Below are 23855 nucleotides of genomic sequence, written 5' to 3' on the forward strand. Positions count from 1 at the left end.
CTGAAACCACAGGCTGAGAGTGTGAACTGCCCCATCCATCTCAGTGGTGAGTTTGAAATTTACACTATTAAGATTCCAGTGCCCAAGTTAACTATTTCACTGCCACTCTTTTTATCATTTGGCTTGGGCGCTTATCCTATAGCCCAAACTGCCTGCTGCACATTCCCCAACTGCCAGAACCTCTGGCTGCCCCCAACATCTGTAGGACAATGATGCACTGGTGAGACATGGACCTGCAGTACAATAAAAATAAAAATTCACAGGCTCTGATTTTCCAAGGTCCTGAGCACCTATGACTCTAGTGGAGATGAATGGGCGTTCTGGGCACGTTAGCACCCAGAGACTGAAGGCCCATTAGTGATTCGCACAAGGAGTGTGGTAGACATTGTACTGGTTGTTTTCATAACTCAGTAACACCATTACACAGTGTATGTGAAGCTGCTGCAGAGTCTCTCCCCTGCTGTGCTGTGGTGCCACAGAATGCAAGGGTCTGGGCTGCTAAATACCACTTCTGAGAGCTGGAGCATACAGAAGGCCGTGCCAGTAGAGCAGGGCTAGTGATCTGGCTCACATCCCCGGCAGGATGAACGGTAGCAGGGCACATGCTGCTATCAGTGGGAGGTGGTCATTTGCAGCTTGCTGAGGGCGATTTTTAATTTTTAATATGGACTCTCGCCTGTTCACAGTGCACATTCTGGATGGTCACCAGTCCATCTAAGTGCAGGAGGGGAATGGAGATTCAGGGCTGGCCTCAGGCGGCATGTGCCACAGAGAGATCAGTTTGCAAGCTGGGTGCAAGTTTTGGGAGCAGATCACTGCTGCCTTCAGCTCTCAAATGGGAGTGAACTGAGTCTGCAACGGGAAAGGGCAACACACTACCTGGTACGCCCGTCTTCAGAGAACATCTGCCCAGATGAAAGTATCAACCAGTGATGTGGAAAGATATCAGCAGTTTATAGGTTAAAGCTGGGAAAAATCAGCTGGGAATCAAGACAGAGGGGTGGCAGGACTGCTCTCTGGCATTACCAAGGTAATTCAGCAGAGAAACAAGGAGTTTGATGTAACAGAAATGAAAACAGCACAGTGAAGGGGAGCAAGGTTCCAGCAACCTGCCTTTCCCCTCACAAGCCCATCACCAGCACTGCACCTATTGCTAGACCAGCTTCAAAATATAAAATCATGAGCAAACTTGGGCCCAGCTCCCCTCTGGACAGGACTCCCGTAGCCCCCCCCACCTCCTCCCGCTAACACCCCCCACCCACCAAGACGTACACTAAATCTTCAACTTTGCCATTTTCACTTTTGCCCCAGTGAGGTGATCCCAATGGCTGATGGCCAGAGGTCATGGCTGGCCCCTGACCCTGTGTCATAGGGATGTCCAAAGCCGTAGTGTTTGCTCAGTGTCCTGTCTGTCAGTCCCTGGTCGTCCATCATTTGTCTTTCTTCACTTCCATGGCCCAATGATCTGTAAGACAGAATAGAAGTCAGGGAATGAAATGGATGTGAAATTCATCGTGGACTGGCCTAGACTGAGGCAGGGCTCAAAAAGAGCACTGGGGGGTGAGGGCTGGGGGGGGGGAAGGGAGCCCCTTCATTCAAACAACATCAGTAGCTTATTGCGGAGGTGCCAAGGCAGCTCCACAGTTAAGGCTGCTTTAAGTCTTGTGCTTAAACCACGGCTTAAACCTCTTTGGGATGAATAACAGAGTGCACCTTCCCCATACTCTGAATACAGAGTAAATGTTCAGGCAAGCCTGTTAATTAACGTGGGTTCTGATTACCATAATGTGGGCCCTTGGAGACAGGACAAGCCCATCCCTTCCACCTGTTGGTGTGTTGTTTGGTTAAATAACATTATGAATTAAACAGGGGACACTTCTGTGTGGGTCTCTGATTAGTCCTGTGTGCCTCTGATCTGGGTTGTTGAAAATCATGATGCAACTATACAGTCCATGGGTTTGGCAAGGTGCGAGAGGGCTAGGATGGAGAGAGGGGGCAGGGGAGGCTGACACCTGCGCATGTCTCTGCACAGTGAGCCTGCAGTCGGAGCACAGGGAAAAGGCACCTCGTTACTTAGCAAGGACAGACATTCTCTAGGGGCCAATGGTGCTAGTTACAGGTGCCAGATGAACAGCCCTGGGCTGGCTGGAAAACCACAGCTCTTTTTCACCAAACATTTAGAGCTTTCCAAATTTATTTTTGTTTCGACCAAGACCTTCCAAAATGATTTGTGAAATGGGGAGCGGCCTGTGAAGGACAGAGGGAGAGATACCACCCACCAGCACAGCTCATAACCACTAAGAGTCAGTTAATCTCTCCTCTTGGAGCTATTCCACTTTGTACAAATAACAAAATATTCATTGGGCCAAAGGGAGACTGACTCTGCAGCCTGGCAATCAGGGCTCATCGCCCGGGACATGGGAGATGCAGGTCCAAATCCCAGCTCTGAGTCAGGCGAGCCTGGGTCTGCCACCTCCAGCTGTAACTAATAGTTCCTTGGGCATTCTGTGACTGTAGGCAGCTCACTCGGTGTGGGGCTCCATCCCCCCCTAGTGCAGCTGGGCCACATATAGTGGATGATGAGCCTTCTTCAGCCTTGGCTGACAGAGCTTGGCCTTTTAGCTCAGCCAGTGCCGCTCCTGCTTTAAGATCCAGAGGCCCAAGGATTAATTCCCACTGCCAATGACGCACCCAATTCAATGGGCGAGCATGCACCAGCCCGTCCTGGCAGATTGGTGCCATTGTCCTTTAAACCACTTTGTATTACATGGGTTGGCCTTCTTTGAACACCTGGGGGCAGATCCTGCACTGGTGGAACTGGCCAGAGCTCCATCATGCGCCCTTTCACACACACGCTTTCTAATTGTGCCCAGACTAAACCAGCTGGCCTGGAATTCCTCCCACGTGGCCCTGCCCTGTGGGTTTTGGGGAGGGAGATGGGGAAATGGGGCAAGGTGTTTGGGAGATTGCAGATTTAATAACCATACATTTGCACTTCCTAACTATTTGCCCAGTCTTCTCTCAAGAAGCCTAGCCTGGAACCTCCACACTTGGTGCTGTCGATCTGGGACTCTTTGGGCAGGGGAGGTATCCCAGATGAGTTTTTGCAAGCCTTCAGGACCTCTGGAGAGGTCCCACACACCTGGGAGCCAAACACACCCATGGCCTGTGGCCCTGGGCTATGAATAATCTGCATATGAATCACCACAGCACAAGGTATTTCATTCTGCTGATCTTGGAAAGTCTACACGAAGGGTAGAGGCTCCTCTGGGATGTGACGCCACCCTCACCCCATTTAACTACAGCACCAGGAAAATGGTAACCGCTATTAACCAGATGTGCAGTGGGGAGGCACTGACAGGAAAAGCAGTGACCAACAGCAGCATGGGGTCCACACCAACCACTGACCAGTGCCACACAGCCCCAACCCCTGCCTGGCAGGGAAAGTCCAGGGCTACCATGCCAGCTGCTGACGAGTGCATGGTAACCCTGAGTGCCTGTGACCCAGAACGCACTCACTGTGAATGCACCACGCCTGGGACAACCCCCTTTTGCCAATGTCACTGGTTTGCTTGCAGCATAAAGAGGTGTTCAGACATTAAGCCCGGACAGCATATCTAGTCCCACAGACGGGAAAATACACGTCACCTAGAGCTTAGCAGAGTGTGATGCAATACCCAACAGTGCGGGGAAGTTGTTAGGGGAGGTCAGCCAGCTCCCCCCATCAACCACCAGGGTTGTGCCAGTCACATAGGATGCCAAGGGGCTCGCCAAGTACAGCACACTGTGGGCAATCTCCGTCTTATTCCCTGCCCTATGGAGGGGCACTGTATCCAAGTAGCTGTCCGCTTCTGCATGAGCGCCACCTATAGAGAGAACAAAACAAACTAAGGTCCTCGGGCTCTTTATCCAGCAGGATGCTGTTCTCCTACCCAGGGCAAAAGGCTGAAACTGGCTGGCACTGTTTGGGGGCTACAAGGAGCCCAGATACTACAGTGATGGGAGCCACACTAAGAAACTAGAGCAGATGCAGAAACATACATGAGGATCTGCCCATGGGCAAAGAGAGGAGAGTGGGGAAGGGAAGATCTAGCCTGAAGAGAAAGAAAGAGTTCTACCAAGGAGCTCTCTTAGCCTGGGGAGCAGCCTCTCCTGGAAGATGGTGGAAACCCCTTGCTTAGGACAGGACAGATACCTGAAGAATACAGAGGAGGAAACAATCCTGCAGCCGGGAGGGTGGATTAGGTGGTCTCATCACCTTTACGGTCTCTTAAATTATCATGGAAATATAGCCAATGTTTTCATAAACAAGACAGTAGGCTGGGGCTGACTAGGGTAGCACAGGCAGTGCTAGATCACCTGTGTGACATTGCAAGGACATCACTGAGTGCAAGAAACAAGCCTTTGTACAGCATCCAGGGTGAGAATCTTAGCGGCTAAGCTCCTGTGGCCACAGGGTAAACTAACAAGGTGGTGCAAAGTCCCAGCCCAGCTTCACCACAAGAGAGGGCCTGCAAGCATCAGGGCACACACTAGCTGCTTGCAGCAAGACACTGGTCAGGGTATGGCAGAGGCAGCATTCTGAGCTCTGGGGGCTGGTACACCATCTAAACTCCCCCCTTACACACATATAGTTGCACTAATCAGAGAGAGCCCTAGCTCTCAGGAGAAGCCTCTACCTGGGGACTTCTCTGGGAGCCTCTTACCGAGCCGCCGGTATCCCTCAGTGCCCGCAATGGGGCCTGGTGCCAGGCTGTTGACACGGATGTTGTTGGGCCCCCACTCCACTGCCAGGTGCCTGGTCATTGCATCTGGGAGGAAGGACATTCAAAGCAGAATGAAAAACAGAGCAACAACAGTGAAGGGATTTCAGAGCGAATAGAGGGGGCTGCCGTCGGAGCGAGAGACACTGGCGGGGCCAGGCGGGGGGTGTAAGTCTGAAAAGCAAAGGGGTGAAAATGGTCGGGATTGACTAGCAGAGGGTCCTGTGGGTCAGGACTGAGGGGCTTAGGCCGAGCTGTGGAGGGGATGGTGTATCCAGAGCTGGAATAGCAGAGGGCTGGGGGGCGGGGGGACAGGCTGGAATAGCAGGGCTGCTGCAAGTCAGCACTGAGCACTACTGGCAGGGCCAGGGAGGGCAGATCAGGGATACGACGGGTGCTGAGCGTCTGAATGAAACACAGGAGTCAGAATGCACAGGACTGGGGAAGCAGCTGGCCTTCTTCTGTAGATACCCCCTCCAAGGAGCTGTGCCTGCCTGCTGACGGAGGACCTTTTATTGCTGCCATCTGGTCCCAGCAGTCGCCCTGACAACGTGTGAGTTTGTGCATCTGTCCCACAGGCCATATGACTAACGTCATCTGGCATTAACAAGCCGCGGAGACCGGCAGCATAGTGTGGTCTGCTGGACTGAGCCCAGCACAGGCCTGGGTTCTAAACATAACTCTGTCACCAGCTCAGTGTGACCCTGGCAAGTCACTTAGTGCCAGATCCAAAGAACACTGAAGTCTGTGAAAATGCTCCCACTGAGTCCAGTGGGCTTTGGATTGGTGCTTAGGCACCGATCTGCGGAAGGCTCCATCGCAGGCGGTGTGTGTGTGTGTGTGGGGTGGGGGGGGGTGACAGTCAAACCAGCTTTCATTAGTCTCCTTTCAGTTATTTTTCCTTTCTGCACAATCACGGTTTGCTGGTGGTATCCCAGAATGCATCATCCTGTGTCACCACAATTTTTCTGCAATGTCACATTCTGGAAAGCGGCAAGTACAGAGACTGCATAAGGGGGGAATAACTTGTTAAGCCAGGCCGAGTGACCCCTCTTAGCCTGGTCAGGGAGGGTGCTGCAGAGATCTGGGCTTGACTCAGCCTATCTGTACTAAGGGGAGTACTATGCAAGATCCCAGTATTGTTCTTCCAAGTCTCTCCATCAGAGGCTCTGAAAGAACCAGTAAGTTGGCTGGGCTTTGGCAGCTTGAAAAGACACAGAAAGGAACCAAATGGGTCAGGTGTGTTTACTGTACCTACAGCTGCCTTGGCTGTCCCAGCATGCACCTGGAGAGCCTGCCCTCTGTAGCTCAAGGTCGCTGTGATGTTAACTATAACCCCGCCATGGTCCTGGATAAACAAGACAGGGAGTTAGGGAACAGAGCAGAGATATCGTCTGTTGGAGCAGCAGGACCTGGGCGTGCGATGGAACAGACTGACCAGAGAAATACCCTGAAGGCGAAACTGGTCTCGTGAGGAATGGGAATTGTCTGCCCAACTTTTGTGGTTCTGCCATCTCTGCCTGGCTCTCTGAACACCTCCCTGCTTGGGATCTGCATAGGACGGCTCTCCTTCCGGGCTGGGCTGGAACATTCCAGCACAATCTGCAGCCCGTTTCTAGAAAGGTATAAGCACCCTGAGGAGGCAGGAGATGGCAGAAGATTAGAGGCCTCAAGGAAAAGTGAAGGAGCTGGAAGGATTTGGGATGGGAAAGAGAATCAGTGTTTCACTGGCTCACGTCGCCCTCCATCTACTTCTCCTTAGTCAAGGTCACCCTCTCCCCAGCATTACGTATAACCCACATTTTGCAGGCAGCCACTTTCTAGAGGCCGCCTGAACCACATTCACTGTCACAGGTGAATGGCTGTGTCGGGGGAAGGTTCTGCTGCAAGGAAGAAAGGTACAGGAAAGACACGAGGAGACAGAGAGGTGATATAAGATGGGGCTGCCAATGAGACAAGATTAATCAGCATGATCAGCTGTGGTCTTAGCACACCAGCAGCCTAATCATTGTCAAGTGTTTTGTATGCATCATGGCAAAGGAGAGTTCTAAGGAGGGGTTTGGTGGAGGAGGAGGAGGAGGAGGAGGCGGCTTTGGGGGTGTTTAAGGGGAGCTCCTCCCAAGCAGGAGAGGCAGCCTGGCAGAAAGCACAAAGGGGCTTGTTGGAAAGTTTAACAACTGGGCGATGGAGGTTGCCATCGTGAGTCCGCTGCAGGCTGGAATCAGCCTTTCGATACTGGATGAGAGATGACAGGTGGGGCAGGGCTGGGCTGAGCAGGGCCTTGGAAGTGAAGGCAAGTGCGTATGTTTGATACACTAGAAAAGAGGGAGCCAGGGGAGTGATGGAAAGAGAGAGGGGTGATGTGGTCAGAGCAATGGGCTAGGAAAAGGATCTTTGCAATTGCTTTCTGAAAGGATGGATACAAGTACGTGTTCGTCTTGTTTTGTCCAAAGGAAACAGGATTGGACTTCAATAGACTATCCAAAGCTAACCCTTTCTCTCTCCTCCTGTCCTCCACCCCCCAATCTAAACACCTGGCAAATGGGGGGTTCCCCCATAAAAGACTCTCTGCAGTTGAATGGAAAGGGACTAAGGAACAGTGTTACAATTAATACTTTACATTTCAAATGCTTTCGCTGTGTTTTAATAAAAGGTTAAAGAGATTTTTCAGTGGTGATTGGTACAAAGGGAGTCACTGGTGATAACATGCCCTTGAACTCCAGACCACACGTAACTGTTTAACGCTATAATAACAAGCAAGGATTTTATTAACAGCTTATCCATGGTTGGACGCGAACCCCCGCCCTCTTATCAACACGATGGACTTCCCAGCAGCGCGTCCCCTGGTGTAGGACGAACTTACCCTCAAGTATTTCTCATAGAGCACTTTGGAGACATTGAAGGTGCCGAGGGTGTCTATGTCGATCACTGTCTTATAGGCATTGAAGGACAGAGCGCTGGCCGGGCACAGGAAGTTACCAGCAGCATCTGGAGAGGGAGAGCATCCAGGGGCACAGTCAGTGGGGAGCGGGGGAGTGAGACTGCTATGATCTATTACCAGGTGGGCATCGGGTGCTGCTCCCTCCCTTCCTCCGCAGCAGGGACGGGGTGTGTGTGCACGTGTACAATCCTCCTAACTGTTCACTATATAGAGAACACGCAATCTGCCTCGAGTCTACCAACCCAGAGCCACACTGACACAGGCTACCCAGTGCAACTTCTAATGGTTTCTGGCTCCTCGGTTTAGGTGGGGCACTGTAACTTGCCTTAGCTGCCCCCACTTTAGTTAGCAAAGGACATTTTTAAGAGTGCCCCTCAGGCCTCTGCCGTGTCAGGAAAGTCCCCAAAGACTTACAGCTCCTGCTTTGGAGTCCCTAGCTCGCTGGAGCAGCAGAGCAGCCAGCTGCGCACAGACCTTTTAGGCAGGGATACACTTCTATATACAGTAGTTGAGTATGTCCCAGAACTGGGTGAAGGGCTCATTGTTCAGAGAGCAGTGCCCGGGTGCCCCCTGGCATCGCCACCCCTGGCTCTTGAGGAAGAACGCTACTGGGACAATTGGGTATCAAAGGGTTGGCTGCAATCAATTTCCAGATCAGCCAAGAAGGGACTGCTTGAATTGCTGCTTAAGTGGGTGATACAGAACAGGGTAGAGTCAAACAAAGATGAGTGGGGAACCTGCTGGGTTGGGAATGAGGCTTGACTGCCCCCTTCCGCACTTCATTTTCTGGCAGACAGTTGTCAGTCCACTACCTCTATGGGACCCAGTATTCCCAGCCTCTCATGTCACTTGGCACTGCAGGCTCCCACAGGGCAGTGAGAGCATAGGAAGCTTCACCCAGAACAGAGCAATATGCCTTCTAGTCCAGCATTCTGTTTCCAGTGTGACCAGCATTCAGACAAAGGTACCCATGCCAGCAATGCACCCAGACGTTAACAGAACACTGCCTCCATGGGGGGGGGGCAAATTTCTTCCTGACCCTCAGTTGGTGATGAGTTTGTTCCCTGAAACACACGGGTTTGTAAAATCCTGTCACTTCCCCCGCTTCGCAAGCAACTCACTGTTAACGAGGATGTCAATTCGTTCAAACTCTTTCACAGCCTCGTCCACCGCGGCCATGATGGTTTGGGGCTGCCGGACGTCTAGAGAAAGAGGCAGGCATCGCTGACTAGTGGCAGCCTCCAGCTTCTTGGCAGCCTGGAAAAGAGAGAGAAAGATTTTGTATTAGGGATCCCAGTCCTACCTCCTGCTGTTAGGAATCAGAGGGGAGACTCATACTCTCGCATCAGCAAAAGGACATATCAGGCAGAAGGACCTTCTGTCCCTGTCGCGACCTGGGGCAGCTGTTTGTGTCTCCTGTAATATGATTGTGCTGTTAAACAGCTGCCATATCCCACCCCAGAGGCAGCTGCATTTTGGTGGAGAGTGAAGTGATTCTTGTATAAAGCAACAGAGGGTCCTGTGGCACCTTTGAGACTAACAGAAGTACTGGGAGCATAAGCTTTCGTGGGTAAGAACCTCACTTCTTCAGATGCAAGTTGCATCTGAAGAAGTGAGGTTCTTACCCACGAAAGCTTATGCTCCCAATACTTCTGTTAGTCTCAAAGGTGCCACAGGACCCTCTGTTGCTTTTTACAGATTCAGACTAACACGGCTACCCCTCTGATACTTGATTCTTGTATGTAGCTATACCTATAAATTACTCTGTTGAGTGCGTGGGATGTTTACATCAAGGCTCTGTTGGACAGATCACAGCAGGAATGTGTGTTCACTTCTGGGCACTGTATTACCAGAGAGATATTGACACATTAGAGGGATCCAAGAGAGAACAACAAAAAATAATAGAGGCTGCAGGCACTGGCTTACACTGGAGGACTGAGAGAGCTAAAATTTAAGCTTGGTTAGGCGATGGCTAATGAGGATGTGGTAACAGTCAGCAGTATCTGATGGGTGAAATTGAGAGGAATTGCTTAGGCTGGGGATGTAATTAAAAGCAATAGAATGAAACTAAGTAAAATGTAGTCTCAATAAAAGCTTCCTAACAGTGAGATCTACCAGACTGTGGAAAGAGTCATTGCCAGTGGAAAGAGTCATTGCCAGTGTCATTTGAACTGGAACAGACAAAGCACGGAAGACGATACCGCAGGATACCACCCCGCTCGGGCCCTTAGGGCTGGGCTGCTAGATCTTTTCATCTCTAACTCTGTTTCATTGCCAAGTAAGAGTCATCAGTGCCTCTTGAGCCACATTGACTATGGTATGGTCTTTCTGTGTTCTTTCCACCCTCCTCCCACGAATAAGTCTCCAGAGAAATCTCACAGAGAATCTCTCATAAGCCATTTGCTAAAAGGCAGACTCAAAGCTCCAGCAGAAAACACAGAACTGGCACCCATTAAAAAATGCTTTCAATAGACATCATTATCATACGGGTTAGCAGGACCACACAGGAGCATCTAATTGGGAAACAGGCCAACAACCTGGAACATACGAATGGCCATACTGGGTCAGACCAATGGTCCATCTAGCCCAGTATCCTGTCTTCTGACAGTGGCCAATGCCAGGTGCTTCAGAGGGAATGAACAGAACAGGTCATCGTCAAGTGATACATACCCTGTTGCCCATTCTCAGCTTCAGGCAAACAGAGGCTAGGGAAACTTCAGAGCATAGTTTTGCATCCCTGCCCATCCTGGCTAATAGCCATTGATGGACCTATCCTCCATGAACTTATCTAGTTCTCTTTTGAACCCTGTTATAGTCTTGGCCTTCACAACATCCCCTGGCAAAGAGTTCCACAGGCTGACTGTGTGTTGTGTGAAGAAATATTTCCTTTGTTTGTTTTAAACCTGCTGCATATTAATTTCATCAGATGACACCTATTTCTTGCGTAATTAGTAAATAACACTTCCTTATTTACTTTCTCCACACCAATCATGATTTTATAGACCTCTATCATATCCTCCCTTAGTCATCTCTTTCCCAAGATGAAAAGTCCCAGTCTTATTAATCTCTCCTCATATGGAAGCTGTTCCATACCCCTAATCATTTTTGTTTTCCTTTTCTGTACCTTTTCCAATTCCAATAGATCTTTTTTGAGATCAGATGACAAGATCTGCACACAGTATTCAAGATGTGGGGGGTACCATGGATTTATATAGAGGCAATAGGATATTTTCTGTCTTATTATCTATCCCTTTCTTAATGATTCCCAACATTCTGTTCGCTTTTTTGACTGCTGCTGCACATGGAGTGGATGTTTTCAGAGAACTATCCACAATGACTCCAAGATCTCCTTCTTCAGTGGTAACACCTAATTTAGACCCCATCATTTTATATGTATAGTTGGAATTATGTTGTCCAATGTGCATTACTTTCCATTTATCAACATTGAATTACATCTCCCATTTTGTTGCCCAGTCACCCAGTTTTGAGAGATCCTTTTGTAGCTCTTCGCAGTCTGCTTTGGACTTAACTATCTTGAGTAGTTTTGTATCATCTTCAAATTTTGTCACCTCACAGTTTACCCCTTTTTCCAGATCATTTATGAATATGTTGAACAGCACTGGTCCCAGTACAGATGCCTGGGGGACACCACGATTTACCTCTCTCCATTCTGAAAACTGAACATTTATTTCTACCCTTTGTTTCCTATCTTTTAGCCAGTTACTGATCCATAAGAAGACCTTCCCTCTTATCCCATGACTGCTTACTTTGCTTAAGAGCCTTTGGTGAGGAACGTTGTCAAAGGCTTTCTGAAAATCTAAGTACACTATATCCACCCTTGTCCACATGCTTGTTGACCCCCTCAAAGAATTTTAATAGACTAGTGAGACATGATTTCCCTTTACAAAAACCATGTGGACTCTTCCCCAACATATCGTGTTCATCTCTGTGTCTGACAATACTGTTCTTTACTATAGTTTCAACCAATTTGCCTGGCGTTAGGCTTACGGGCCTGTAATTGCCAGGATTGCCCCTGGAAACTGAATAAAAAGAGGGTTGGCGTTTAAAATGGTTTACAGAACAAAACACTCTGCCTTTTGTGTGAAGTCTTGTTATACTGCAGCATATCTAAGACCCTCCAAGAATCTCACAGATCTAAAGAGGTTCATCTCATTATTGACAAAGTTACAATATGAAGCCCCAATCCTGCCATCAGGTCTGCACAGGCACAATAAAGTTCCATGCAAGCATAAAGAGTCACTATGAGGATCCAATTGCAGGACTGAGGCCTAAGTCAAGAGAAGTCTGCTCACCTAGTACTGCCCACATCTGGGCATAGATCAGCATGGCGCCGTTGCTCAGGGGTGTGGATTTTTCACACCCCTGAGGGGTAGCTCTGCCGATGTAAACTCCCAGTGTAGAGCAGCCCCATTCCATTGCAAGGCAGACTTTGCTCTGGTAAATACAAAGGTGTGGTTGCAGCAGCCCAAAAGTAATAAACCTAAAAGTGGAAACTGAATGGCCAGTTGTGACAAGCCGGGGTGCAATCGAGACCAGTGAGGGGCTGTGTCACCCTCTTGCTGCAATCTTGGGTCCCTTCAATACTTGCTGCAGTGACTCCCACCTGGGCCGATCACAAACAATCTTTCAGTAGGCAAGCCACATCCTGAGCGTCTGTGGGTACCTGCAGCCTGCCAGCCACACATGGGTTACACTCTGGCTTTTACCAGCCTTAGTTACCTTTGCCAGGGGACCCCAACAACTCCCATCCCAGATTTCCCCCCAGAAATGTATGTCTTGTACTGTTCAGCACTCTCCTGGACAATCCAAATGTATTATGCCGGACACACCTCACGATCCATCGTCTACAGCCAAGCGCTGAGGTATAACCGCATTTGCTCCAACCCCTCAGACAGAGACCAACACCTACAAGATCTTCACCAAGCATTCTCAAAACTACGATACCCGCACGAGGAAATAAGGAAACAAATCAACAGAGCCAGACGTGTAACCAGAAGCCTCCTGCTGCAAGACAAGCCCAAGAAAGAAACCAACAGAACTCCATTGGCCATCACCTACAGTCCTCAGCTAAAACCTCTCCAACGCATCATCAGTGATCTACAACCCATCCTGGACAACGATCCCTCACTTTCACAGGCCTTGGGAGGCAGTCCAGACCTCACCCACAGACAACCCGCCAACCTTAAGCATATTTTCACCAGCAACCACACACCGCACCATAATAACTCTAACTCAGGAACCAATCCATGCAACAAACCTCGATGCCAACTCTGCCCACATATTTAAACCAGCGACACCATCACAGGACCTAACCAGATCAGCCACAACATCACCGGTTCATTCACCTGCACATCCACCAATGTAATATACGCTGTCAAATAAGCTTCTCTGCCTCTTACCACCTCATCTCACTGCCCTGGCTGAGCCCTCCACCCCCCACCTCTTCCCACTGCCCTGGGATGCACATTGTTTTGGGGAGCCACTTCAATTCACCTCTTCTGCCAGGGCTGTATAATGCCTCCCCGGGCAGCTGCTTGGAGCTCAGCTTTCACCAGCACCTCCTTCTCATTTCCCCAGGGTTTTCCTTTCTGCTCTAGGCACTGCTGCTGCTTCTGACCAGGAGTAAGGCAGAGTTAAAATTCCATCATCTTCCTCTGCATTCCCCAGTCCTGAGTGAGGGCTTCCTGCAGGACAGCAGCAGGATATGAGGCAATAATAGAGCCACAAAAGGTATGGGGCATTCATAGACTACTGGGGGGAAGTAACGTTTTGTGAAGCTCCATGTGTGATGTTCCTCATCAGTGAGCGAGTCTTTAATGTCCCTCATGTAGCTGTCTCCCCCACAAACAGTGGCAGGGGACCATTTAGGTGAGACTAATGACTTTTTCACACTGCTGCAAAATGTCCTGCATGGAACTGCAAACATTTTGGCAGCTATGGGAACAGGTGACTGCCATGGCCTGGGCGGGCAAGAGATAAAAAGTGGACCCTGAAGGTCGTGCTCCATAACTGCATAAAGGTAAGAGCTCTTTGTACTATTGAGAGAGCTCCTCCAGTAGGAGCCCAAATCCTCTTCCTTTCAATAAATATGCAAGAACAGGCAGTACTGTGCTAGTCACAGATCCTCTGAGAGTAGGCAGGGGGAGATCAAAAACCCAAAGGTGGACTAAAAAACCCCACGATTTAATCTTTTACAAGAATCTCATGATTTTTAGGCCAATCTTATGATTTTGTGGGTCTGACTCATGATTTCTGAACTGTTGGGGTTGGCAATGCCAAAAACAGCATTGCTGGCCAAATGTCAGGTCAGGACCCCTCCCACAGAGTCCAACAGCTGCTTCTTTTGTCTTCTCAGATGCAAAGAGTGAGATGGACAGGGAGAGATAGGAGGGGTCTCTTTGAGTGTTTGTCCCTCTTTTTTATAGTTTCAGTCCCTCTCTGAAAAGCATTTCCAGCTGAGAACCAAGAGACAGGGGCTGGTGGAGGAAGGAGACCTTGTGCTGTTTCTGTGCTAAGATCCAGATCTCTTTGTCCCTGCCCCCCTTTCTTACCAAGCAATGGCCACTTCATAGGTCATCGCCCATCAGCTTTGTTGACACCTGACTGGGGCATCAGCTTGCCCTTTGTCTCAGAGAAACTGGTTTAGCCACTTCCCAGACTTATCTGGGAAACACAGGACAGCCATGACATCAGCTTATGTTCATAAAGTTTATGCATGTTACTGATCATCAAGTTATGAGTTTTCAAATGATACCTCCCAAGGTGTGCCTTGGACAAAGATTATTACAATAGCGTGTAGGGTGTGAATACAAGGCCACATTCTGTCACATCACTCGCACGATTGGACTCCATCACCCCATACATAGCTACTGTGCCAGTAGGAACAGAGGAAGAAGGGGAAAGAACAAATGATCTATGGGCACAGCCAGGGAGAGCAGGAAACCAAGAGAGCAGCAAGGCTGGGAGACCCCAAGGAGCTGTGTGATGGCCCAGGGGAGGCAGAGCCTGTGCCCCGCCCCTCCAGAGCTGCAGCCAATGACGAGAAGGTAGGCCGGGCCTTTGGAGGCTGGGCAGCCCCACTCTGACAGCAGGGAGCCTCTCCCTCTCCTCCCCATTGCCCCAAGTCAGCGATGTGCTGGGGTGGAGCCATCTGAGTATGACATGAAATGCTCCTGCCTAGCCCCAATTTCCACCTTTCCCGGGGCGGGGGAGTGGGGGGGGAAGCCCCTGTCTGATTGGCTGCCTGCCCCACTGAACTGCCTCCAGGGGAGGGGCAGCCAATCAGGGCTGCTGCTGCAGAAGGCCAGTGGAGCTTTCCCTTCTCGCCATGAGCTGGCTGGGGAGCAGTAAGAGCCACTCCCCTATGGGCAGTAGGACTAGGCTCCTCTGCCCACCCCCAGCTCCTGCCTGGGAATGGATAGGGGACCCAGCTGCAGTCCCCAAGAGCCTGGGAGAGGTGGTGAGGAACCCAGGAGAAGGAGAGATGAGACAGGGCAGAACTATTTCTTGGGCATGAGCAGATGGGAAAGACTGGTTTCCCCTACAATTAAGGATACTCTGGCTTTCTGCTTTTCACCATAATCAATAAGGTTCTGAGCAGAGTGGGAGGGCCAAGGGCCCAGTTTGGGTAGTGTGAAAGGTCTGGATGAGAGGGGGCCTGAGCTCGTGTGTGCAGGGGGCGTGGAGGGGAGGGGGAATGTGGTGCTTGGCTGAGAGGCCCTTAACTCTTAGGTCAGTGTCTCCCTTCACATCCAGAGTGACTCTGCCCCCTCATCCCACTACAGATTTATGAGGTCATCACTGTCTCACCCCATACCCTGCGTGACACCCCTCACTCATGCCTCATTCAACCCTGAAGGCTCTTTGTCCAGCCATTTCCAGAGTTCCTGCAGCAGCTCCTGAGCCCGTTGATCTCTCTCCTCACCCATGTGTCTTTCTATCCCTCTCCCCCCAACACCATTTCTCTCTTTTCTGCCCCCCAGGACACATGGCAGGGCTGGATTGGGAGACTGCACAGGGCAGGAGTCAACCAGTCTTCGCTCTCCCCCACTCCTGGGGATGGGGCCAGCCCCAGGAGTGAAGGAGGAAATCCCTAAAGCACAGTTTGGGGCCCCCACATTTATGACTCATGTCCCTGATGCTCAAGACAGGTCTGGCGGCCCCAGCCTCTCCCTGCTCCAGCCCCCCTGCTGAGGGACAGATCCCTCTTCAAGCCCCAGCTCCTGGCATCAGGTGATTTCATGAGACGCTCAGCTTTTATTACAGAAATAAATTACAAGGAAGTTTCTAGCCCTCATAATTGCAGAGAAAAGTTTGAAAATGTAACCTAGTGGCCCCTAAAGATTCAGACCCCAAAAGTCAAATACAAAAAAGAACCAAAAAAAAAAAAATTTTTTTTTTTAAATCAGGTAGGGTTTTTTTTAGCCCAACTCATGATTTTTCAAGTGCTCGGGGTTTGCAATCCTGCATCTTAAGCAGCCCATCAGTCACACCGCTTCACTCTCCAGTTTCTATCTGGATCTTTGTTCCATTTCAGTGAATTCTACACAGGGTGAAGGGGATGCTGGATTACATCAGATGTTCTCCTGTTACTTTATGAATCTGCATGGAAATCAGCAACTCGCAACTGGAGGCTTTGATTCAATTGAAATAAACAAATAAAGCTCAATTTAACAAAGTCATTCAGTTTAGGGCATCTTCCTCATGCATAGTCAAGTCTAAGGGTATGTCTACACTGGCAAAGTTACAGCGCCAGTCAGACAGCGCTGAAGGGAAAGCGCTGTTGTGTGTTCACACTGTCAGCTGCCGGCGCAATAGCATGTTCACACTTGCGGCGGTACTTGGAGAGGTGCACTCTGGGCAGCTATCCCACAGAACATCTCTTCCTCTTCTGCCGCTAAGAGCTGTGGGAAGGCAGAGGGAGTCGCGGGGCCTCAGGAATGCCTTGAGGCAGTGATCTGAAGCTGAAAGCCACTGATATTTGTTGCTATGCTCAGGATTGCAGTGGTTGTAATGCTAGGAGGTGACTGTGAGTGGTGCAGATGCTACAATGGAGGTTTAAGATAACTATCTGTTGCTCTGCATGGCGCTGTTTATTTTCAATTAATAGAATAAAGATTACTTTCAAACCAACACAATTATTTTATTAAAAAACAACAACTGGAGGAGAGAGTCAAACAAAAAAAAACACATCAGCACTGATGGGGAAGGGAAGGTACCAGGAGGAGGTGGGGGTCCGAGGACAGTTAAAGATTTGTGTATGTCCAGGGATCATACCCATCCTTCTACTTTGGAGTACAATGCAGTGAGTACTGTATTTCCGCAGGGCCAAACTGCAGAGGGATGGGTGTTGAGTGCAGGGGGTACTGGGAGTCCACAGTGCTGGACTGTGAGGGGGGAGGAGTGGAATGCCATGGGTACAGACTGGAGCCAGGAGATTGATAAGAGCGTGTTGGCAGTGTCTGGGGGGCACATGGGAAAGAATTTTGCGACAGCAGCTGCAGGGAAGGGTGGGTGCAGAGCTGCTCGGTTTGAAGAGCTAGTATCGCCTGGAGCGTGTCCACTTGGCACTCCATAATGTTTAAGAGCCACTCCGTGGCTTCATTCTGGCGTGCCGTGTTCTCCTTTTGGTCCCTCTTCTTGCTGTCCCGCCTCTCCTTCAATTCCCATTTTTCGGCCACATAGTGCATGATAACATCACCAGAAAGTCCTCCGTAGTTCTTCATGGCCGCTTTCTAATTCTGTGCAGCCGTTCAGCTGCCGATAAAGAGGGAGGCTGGGTTCCCAAGGTCATCTCTATGAAGCAAAAACAACATTTTACAGAAGCAGTATTGTTTGCAATACACTGATTCAGTGATTTAAAAACACAGACAGTATTTACATACCTGTCACTAACTGGCTGACCCCAGGCAAGCACACATGAGCCACAAGATCCCCAAAATGGTGTGTAGCTGCAGGAGCAGGGTAAATCAGTGTTCCCGGACCCTACTGTACACTAGGCACGTGGCTCTTGGGGAAAGACAGCACCGTGGGAGGTGGGGGAGGGCTGATAATCATTCCTGTCCTCTCATTTTCCACAGGCTGTGTGCATTATGGAAGATATCTCACTGCTGAGGGTGAGCAGGAAATCAAGGGAGGGTCTTCTCCAAGACTGTGGCTTTTGCCCTGGTCTTTATGAGGCTCCCCTGCGTGCAGCAATGTTCCACACCCCTCCTCCCTTAACGGCAGAGTGGTGCGGGAAAGCTACCGTTAATGGGGCAAGAAACAAAGCAGCTCTGCCAAAGAACCTGCGGCAGCAGATTGCCCAGTATCTCCATGAGAGTTTCCTGGAGATCTCTGATTCCCTCACTTCATGGGAATCTGCCTCAATCAACAGCCTGTTCTGCCGCTCAGACTAGGCAGGTGGTGGTACGCGCATCATACAGACACAAGCCTGCTTTCTGCAACCCTCCTGCCCCCAACAACTCGCTTCAGCAATTCCCCAAATCAATTCCACTTACCAGGGGCCTCCTATCCTGTTTGTGCTTTGCCAAGATCCGACAGCTGTGACTGGGTAGCCTCCTCTGGGGTAGAAAAGAGCTTCTGGCTGCATGCATCTCTGACCTCCGAGTCATCCTCTGCCTCTGGGTCCCACTCCCCCTCATCCAAGATTTCCTCCTCCTGGCTCGGTCCACTCTGGACTGGCACGCGAGTCACCGAAGTATCCACAGTGGCCTTCGCAGTGGAGGTGGGGTCGCCACCCAGTATCATGTCCAGCTCTTTGTAGAACTGGCAGCTCATGGACGCAGCACCAGAGCAGCAGTTTGCCTCCCATGCCTTATGGTAGGCGTTGCGCAGCTCCTTCACTTTGACCCTGCACTGCAGTGTGTCCCACTCATGGCCCCTTTCTGTCATGCATCATGCAATCTGTCCATAGGCATCATAATTCCTATGGTGGAGCGCAGCTGGGACTAGACAGCCTCCTCTCCCCAAATGCTGATGAGGTCCAGCAGCTCGGCATTGCTCCAAGTGGGGGATCGCCTGGTGCGTGGAGCAGGCATGGTCACCTGGAAAGATGCGCTGAGACCACTGCACGCATCACCAAGCAAACAGGAAGGAGACTTTCAAAATTCCAAAGGATTTTACAGGGTGAGGATGATGCTTGGTCACCTGAGGGCAGGGCAGTAGAGTTCAAACCGATGATCAGAGAGGCAAGAACAGGCATTGTGGGACACTGCCCGGAGGCCAATCGCAGCGCTGTAATTGACCAGGGTGTCTACGTCTACCTTGGCACTGTACCCCCGGCGCAGAAAGCTGTACGCCTCTTGTCAGGGTGGTTTTTTACAGTGCTGCAACTGCACAGTTTCTGCGCACTAAGTAGCTTGGCAGCGTACACACTTCAGGAGTTACAGCACAGAAAGCTGCTTTACTGCGCAGAAACTTACCAGTGTAGACAGGGCCTAAGAGGCCTTTTGCTTCCTCTACTTTCTAGAATTTCATTCTTTTTACCTGCCTTTTAATCATGCAAAAAACAACATGTAGTGACTGGAAAAACCCTGCTAGGTCCCAGGTAGTCCATCCTCTGGAGCCAATACAGGATTAGACCCTACTCTGAACTGGGTCTCATTTCCAGCTCTGCCTCTGGTTTAACTGGGTAACACTGGGCAAGTCACTTCCTTTCTATGCCTCAGTTTCTTCATGTGTAAAATGGGGATAATGATACTGGAACCCCCCACCCCTTTTGTAAAGCACTTTTGAGATCTATGGATGAAAATCACTAGATAAGAGCTGGGTGGTGGTGTTATTCCAATTGACTTTTAGAATCATAGAATATCAGGGTTGGAAGGGACCTCAGGAGGTCATCTAGTCCAACCCCCTGGTCAAAGCAGGATCAATCCCCAACTAAATCATCCCAGCCAGGGCTTTGGCAAGCCAGATTTTAAAAACCTCTAAGGTAGGAGATTCCACCACCTCCCAAGGTAACCCATTCCAGGGCTTCGCCACCCTCCTACTGAAAAAGTTTTTCCTAATATCCAACCGAAACCTCCCCCATTGCAACTTGAGACCATTATTCCTTGCTCTGTTTCCAGTGCTCCATCCAGTCCTGCTGTAAATAACTCAAGCACTGAAACTTCCACCACTACCCTTGGAAGACTAATCCAAAATGCAACAGATCTCACCAAGAGGAATTCTTAGCTCAGCCTTATCCTAATACTCCTTGTCATATCCCCTCAGCTCACCGGTTATCTTTCAGATACCGAGGTGCCTGGAACGGACCATACTCCTCGAGATGTGCATGGAGACAAAAGAGGGTGGAGTTCATTAGGTGTTTAGTACCACCATGCCTTACTGCCCCTATCGTATTCTGGTCTCTTTGGAAATATGCAAAAATGTTCTTGGATTTCCCAGCTCCTGCCCCATCAGACTCCCATCTACTCACCTCAGCTACTCTCTGCAAGTTCCTGCTGGCAATGATTGTACGGCAGCCATGCCTGCAAAGAAACCCCAATAGGGACACTGAATGCCTCGTACAGACCACACACAGCTCCTCTACCTCAAAATCTTTACAGAGATTAATTGTCACACCCACAGTGGCTTAGTAAACCTGAAGCTGAGCTCTGCCACAGGAATGCCTAGGAATTTCTCACCACAATGTTTTCAGGGGAAGGAGACAGGTTGAGCTCACTTCTCTTTTCTATAGTGTTTGAGAGCAAGTGGTATTATTCATGATGTGCCTTCCACTCTCCACAATGCACATCTGGCAAAGGTAAGTTGGCTCCCTCTTTCTTTCTGAAAGATCTAGTCTAGCTCAGACAGAAGTTAAAGGCAGGATGCAGGAATCACTGGGTGAGGTCTTCTGGCCTGTGTTATGAAGGTCAGACTATATGATGAGAATGCTTCCTTCTGGCCCTAAAAATCTATGCATCAGTAACAGTGCATAGGGGATTCATCATCCGAAGAACAGTACAACAGGAAATTGTAGCAAAGAGAGCCCGGCAGGGCTCAGCATGGGAGCGAATTCAGAGTGTTCAATCCATAGCGTGCTCAGGTTAAATTAAATCAGAGTTAGAAGGCTGTTACAAATGTTACCAAAAGTAAAGATACTATTACACAGTTATTCTGGAGAGCAACCAGATTACAAAGTAAATTGTCCAGAAAGCACAGAGAGGAATGGCCAGCAATGACGGACATTCATTAGAATTTAATTTAGCACCAACAATACGTTCAGTGCACAAAAGTAAAGAGATTTAAACAAGTTAGATGGTTAATATGACCAGAGAAGTCTCTCTCTGCATTTGATACAATCTAACTGGCAGGATCTGAAAGACAGGAATGGAACACAAGCATTCCTCCAATCATCCATCTGGCTAATATGATGGATCCTCTCTGGACAAGCTATACATATCAGAATATACAAAGGATACAGCACAGATGCCATGAGTGATTTTACTTTACGTTTTTAAGATATTTGTTATGAAAATATATGAGCACTAGCTGTTTGAACATGAAAAACTGTGCTGGAAAGCACAAGAGAATGGCCGCTCTCAATAGATTTTGGTATGTACAAAGCTAGCTGGGATCCAGCAGCAAAATGAAAAGTCACAAAAATCAAAGTTAGGCTTTTCCAAAGGGCGAGTTCAGGAATCAGACAAAAGCTATACTGAGGGAAATACTCTGGGCTGGTTCAGCTAAACGACAAATGGAGGAAGCTGGGGAATATGAAAGTAGAGGAAGCAGATGGGGTGGACTGGGAACAAAACTGTCATGGAAGATCAGAGATCCATACCTCATGAAAACTTCTGCTACACGGAATCCAATCCCAGAGCCGCCTCCAGTGATGAACGCAACTTTGCCCCTATTGGCAGAGGAAGTAAAGCCGTTCAAAGCCAAACTCTCACACATGGAATTCATCTAGATGTTTCCCTGCCTCAGTCATGGAGGGCAACAATTCTGATCAAAGCCAAAGACACAGTGGTGACAGTAAGTGCATGCACAGCAATCTCACGGAAGCAACAAATACCCTACCCCCTGGAGTTAGACAGTGGGCTGTTGGCATGGGGGCTGCTTTAGGAAGCAGATCAGATACTAGCACTCACCATGTTAACTTAAATAGCATGCTCAGGATACTTAGTCCCAGACTCCGAATGTAGGGGTCAGTTTCGAGACACTCCTGAGGTTGAATCTACTGAGGCTGCTATAGCAGATGGACATTGCTATCTGTCTGTCTGCAGAAACCCTTCCATAGAGAGGGCAGTTCTCAAGCATCTTCACTGATGACACAGTACTTTTACATCTATAAATGGGGATGTTAATCCAAATCCAAGGGGCTGAATAACATTAGGAATCTGAATCTATACATGTTAAGAGAAGAGTAATTAAATCTCAAGCTTCAAGATATGAGCGGACCACCAGAGGTGGCAGAAGGAACATCCCTTCTCACATATGCAGCACTGTACAGTAGGCTAGAGGTCTTTAGCTATATGAGTGGAGGGGTCAACTTTCTCTGAAGCATAAATTTAGATCATAATATCTTTGCAGCAGAAACCTATAGACAGAGCCGTCCCTTGGGTAGGGTGAATCGGGTCGACCGCTTTGGGCCCCGGCTTTGAAGGGGGGGTTCTGACCAGTGCAATTGGCTGTCGCAGTCGGTCCCGGAAGAGACGAATCCATCACTTCCGCCCTGGGCCCTGCACTCCCCTAGGGACAGCCCTGCCTGTAGAGTATACGCTACCCTATTTATATAGGGCAGAAACATTGCCTAATGGATAGAGCACTGGACTGGGACTCAGGAGACCTGGATTCTATCCTGACTTTACCACTAGCCAGCTAAGTCACTTTGTGAGAGTCACTTCACCCTACAGTGCCTCAATCTCCCCATCAGTAAAATTGGGATAATGATATTGACCACCCTTTGTAAAGAGCTTTAAGATATATTGAGGAATAGCATTATATATTAATTTATCACCACATGTGAAGGACCACACACACTTGTGTGCTGTACAAATAAAGAGAATCATGTTGGCCATGGCCAGAAGCACAATACTGGATCTGATGGACCAGTGGCCAGCTGTGATATAACAAATCCTACATTCCTAAATAAAAAGACAATTCCTGGGAGGACCTCCCAGAAGACACCCTCTCCCACTTTTCAGGCTGAAAGGTGTGAGGCAGGGTTGTTATGGTACACAGGACAGGAGCAAAGTACAGATAACCATTGACTAGTACAGGTCATGGGCCAGAGAACAGCTAGGATGTTTGGGGCCCAGAAATAGCCGCTTCTCCCTGCACTCACTTGAGGATATCCGGGCTGAAGAGGTAGGAATAGTCCTGGAGACAGTCATCTGTGTCAACGTCAGGCGGCGGCTGGCAAGCAGAGCCAGGCTGGGACATGGCTTCCCTGCACTGCAACAGAGCGAGACAGGGTCAGACACAAGCCACGAGCTCGACAGGGGCAAGGGGCAGCCCCAGGGGAGCGCGCCCCTTGCCAGTGCTGCCCGCCTACATGTCCAGCCTGCTCTCCCGTGCACTGCCTCCCACCCAGGACGGCCCATGCCAGCCTGCCCCAGCCCGCTAGCGCTCGCCAGCCTCGGCCACTCTGGCTACCAGCCATCGGGTACTGCCAGCGTCACTGTGAGGGGTTCTCGCGGGGGCTGGGGAGCCGCATGGCGCACCCCCACCCGGGGGGGACTCCCTGGGGCGCGCACCCCAGCAAAGGGCTCCCTGGCCTGGGGCACGGGGGAAGCCTGCTCGGGACGCACCTCGCACCCACCGTGAGCTGGTCAGCCGGAGCTAGATCTCTCTCGCCTCCAGTGCACCGCGCCTGCGCACCAGCTGGCTCCACGCAGGGCACGCCGGGATTTGTAGTCCTACAGGGCATTCTGGGGCTCGTCTTCCCGCTCGGGCCTCCTTCCCCGTTGGAGGAGGGTGTTTCTCGAGGCGCATGCGCACTGCTCGCCTTGCTGAGGTGTGGTGGCGGCTGTGTTGTTTGAGGGAGCCCCCTCCCGCGAGCCGTGTGGGGAAGCGGGGCACACGGCGTAGTGTCCCCGGGCCTGCCCAGAGCGTGGCGGAAGGACCTAGCCACGAGCACACACTCCGGTTTCCAGGCCAGGCTGATGCCCCCTCCCGCCCCCAGCGGGGCACAGACACCCCCC

At 50.1% G+C, this 23855-nt stretch overlaps 1 protein-coding gene across 3 annotated transcripts; it reads right to left on the minus strand.

Annotated features, from left to right (window-relative positions):
* Positions 1-935: 935 nt before the first annotated feature.
* Positions 936-23596, minus strand: DECR2 (2,4-dienoyl-CoA reductase 2). 3 transcript variants are annotated; one of them, XM_054042392.1, is made up of 10 exons: positions 23474-23596; positions 22997-23106; positions 21491-21559; positions 20144-20195; positions 8826-8961; positions 7627-7751; positions 6018-6111; positions 4707-4811; positions 3678-3866; positions 936-1465 (listed from the first exon to the last, which is right to left on the minus strand). In XM_054042392.1, the coding sequence occupies exons 1-10, from the start codon at positions 23579-23581 to the stop codon at positions 1431-1433; spliced, it is 1023 nt and encodes a 340-aa protein (XP_053898367.1). In that variant the 5' UTR covers positions 23582-23596; the 3' UTR covers positions 936-1430. The 3 variants fall into 3 exon arrangements, with proteins under 3 accessions (XP_053898367.1, XP_053898368.1, XP_053898369.1); XM_054042393.1 differs by having other exon boundaries at positions 3649-3866; XM_054042394.1 differs by having other exon boundaries at positions 23463-23532.
* Between the last annotated feature and the right edge of the window lie 259 nt (positions 23597-23855).

This window comes from Malaclemys terrapin, chromosome 10, assembly GCF_027887155.1.
Source record: "Malaclemys terrapin pileata isolate rMalTer1 chromosome 10, rMalTer1.hap1, whole genome shotgun sequence".
Lineage (NCBI taxonomy): Eukaryota > Metazoa > Chordata > Testudines > Emydidae > Malaclemys > Malaclemys terrapin.

What these genes read in the sequence shown, in the direction of transcription:
- DECR2 (XM_054042392.1), bottom strand. Translation starts at nt 23,581, where the DNA reads ATGCCCTGTAGGACTACAAATCCCGGCGTGCCCTGCGTGGAGCCAGCT. An exon ending in TTCAGCCCGGATATCCTCAA is followed by an intron (nt 21,560 to 22,996) that starts GTGAGTGCAGGG and finishes CTCTGCCAATAG; the next exon opens with GGGCAAAGTTGCGTTCATCA. An exon ending in GTAGCAGAAGTTTTCATGAG is followed by an intron (nt 20,196 to 21,490) that starts GTATGGATCTCT and finishes GTTTCTTTGCAG; the next exon opens with GCATGGCTGCCGTACAATCA.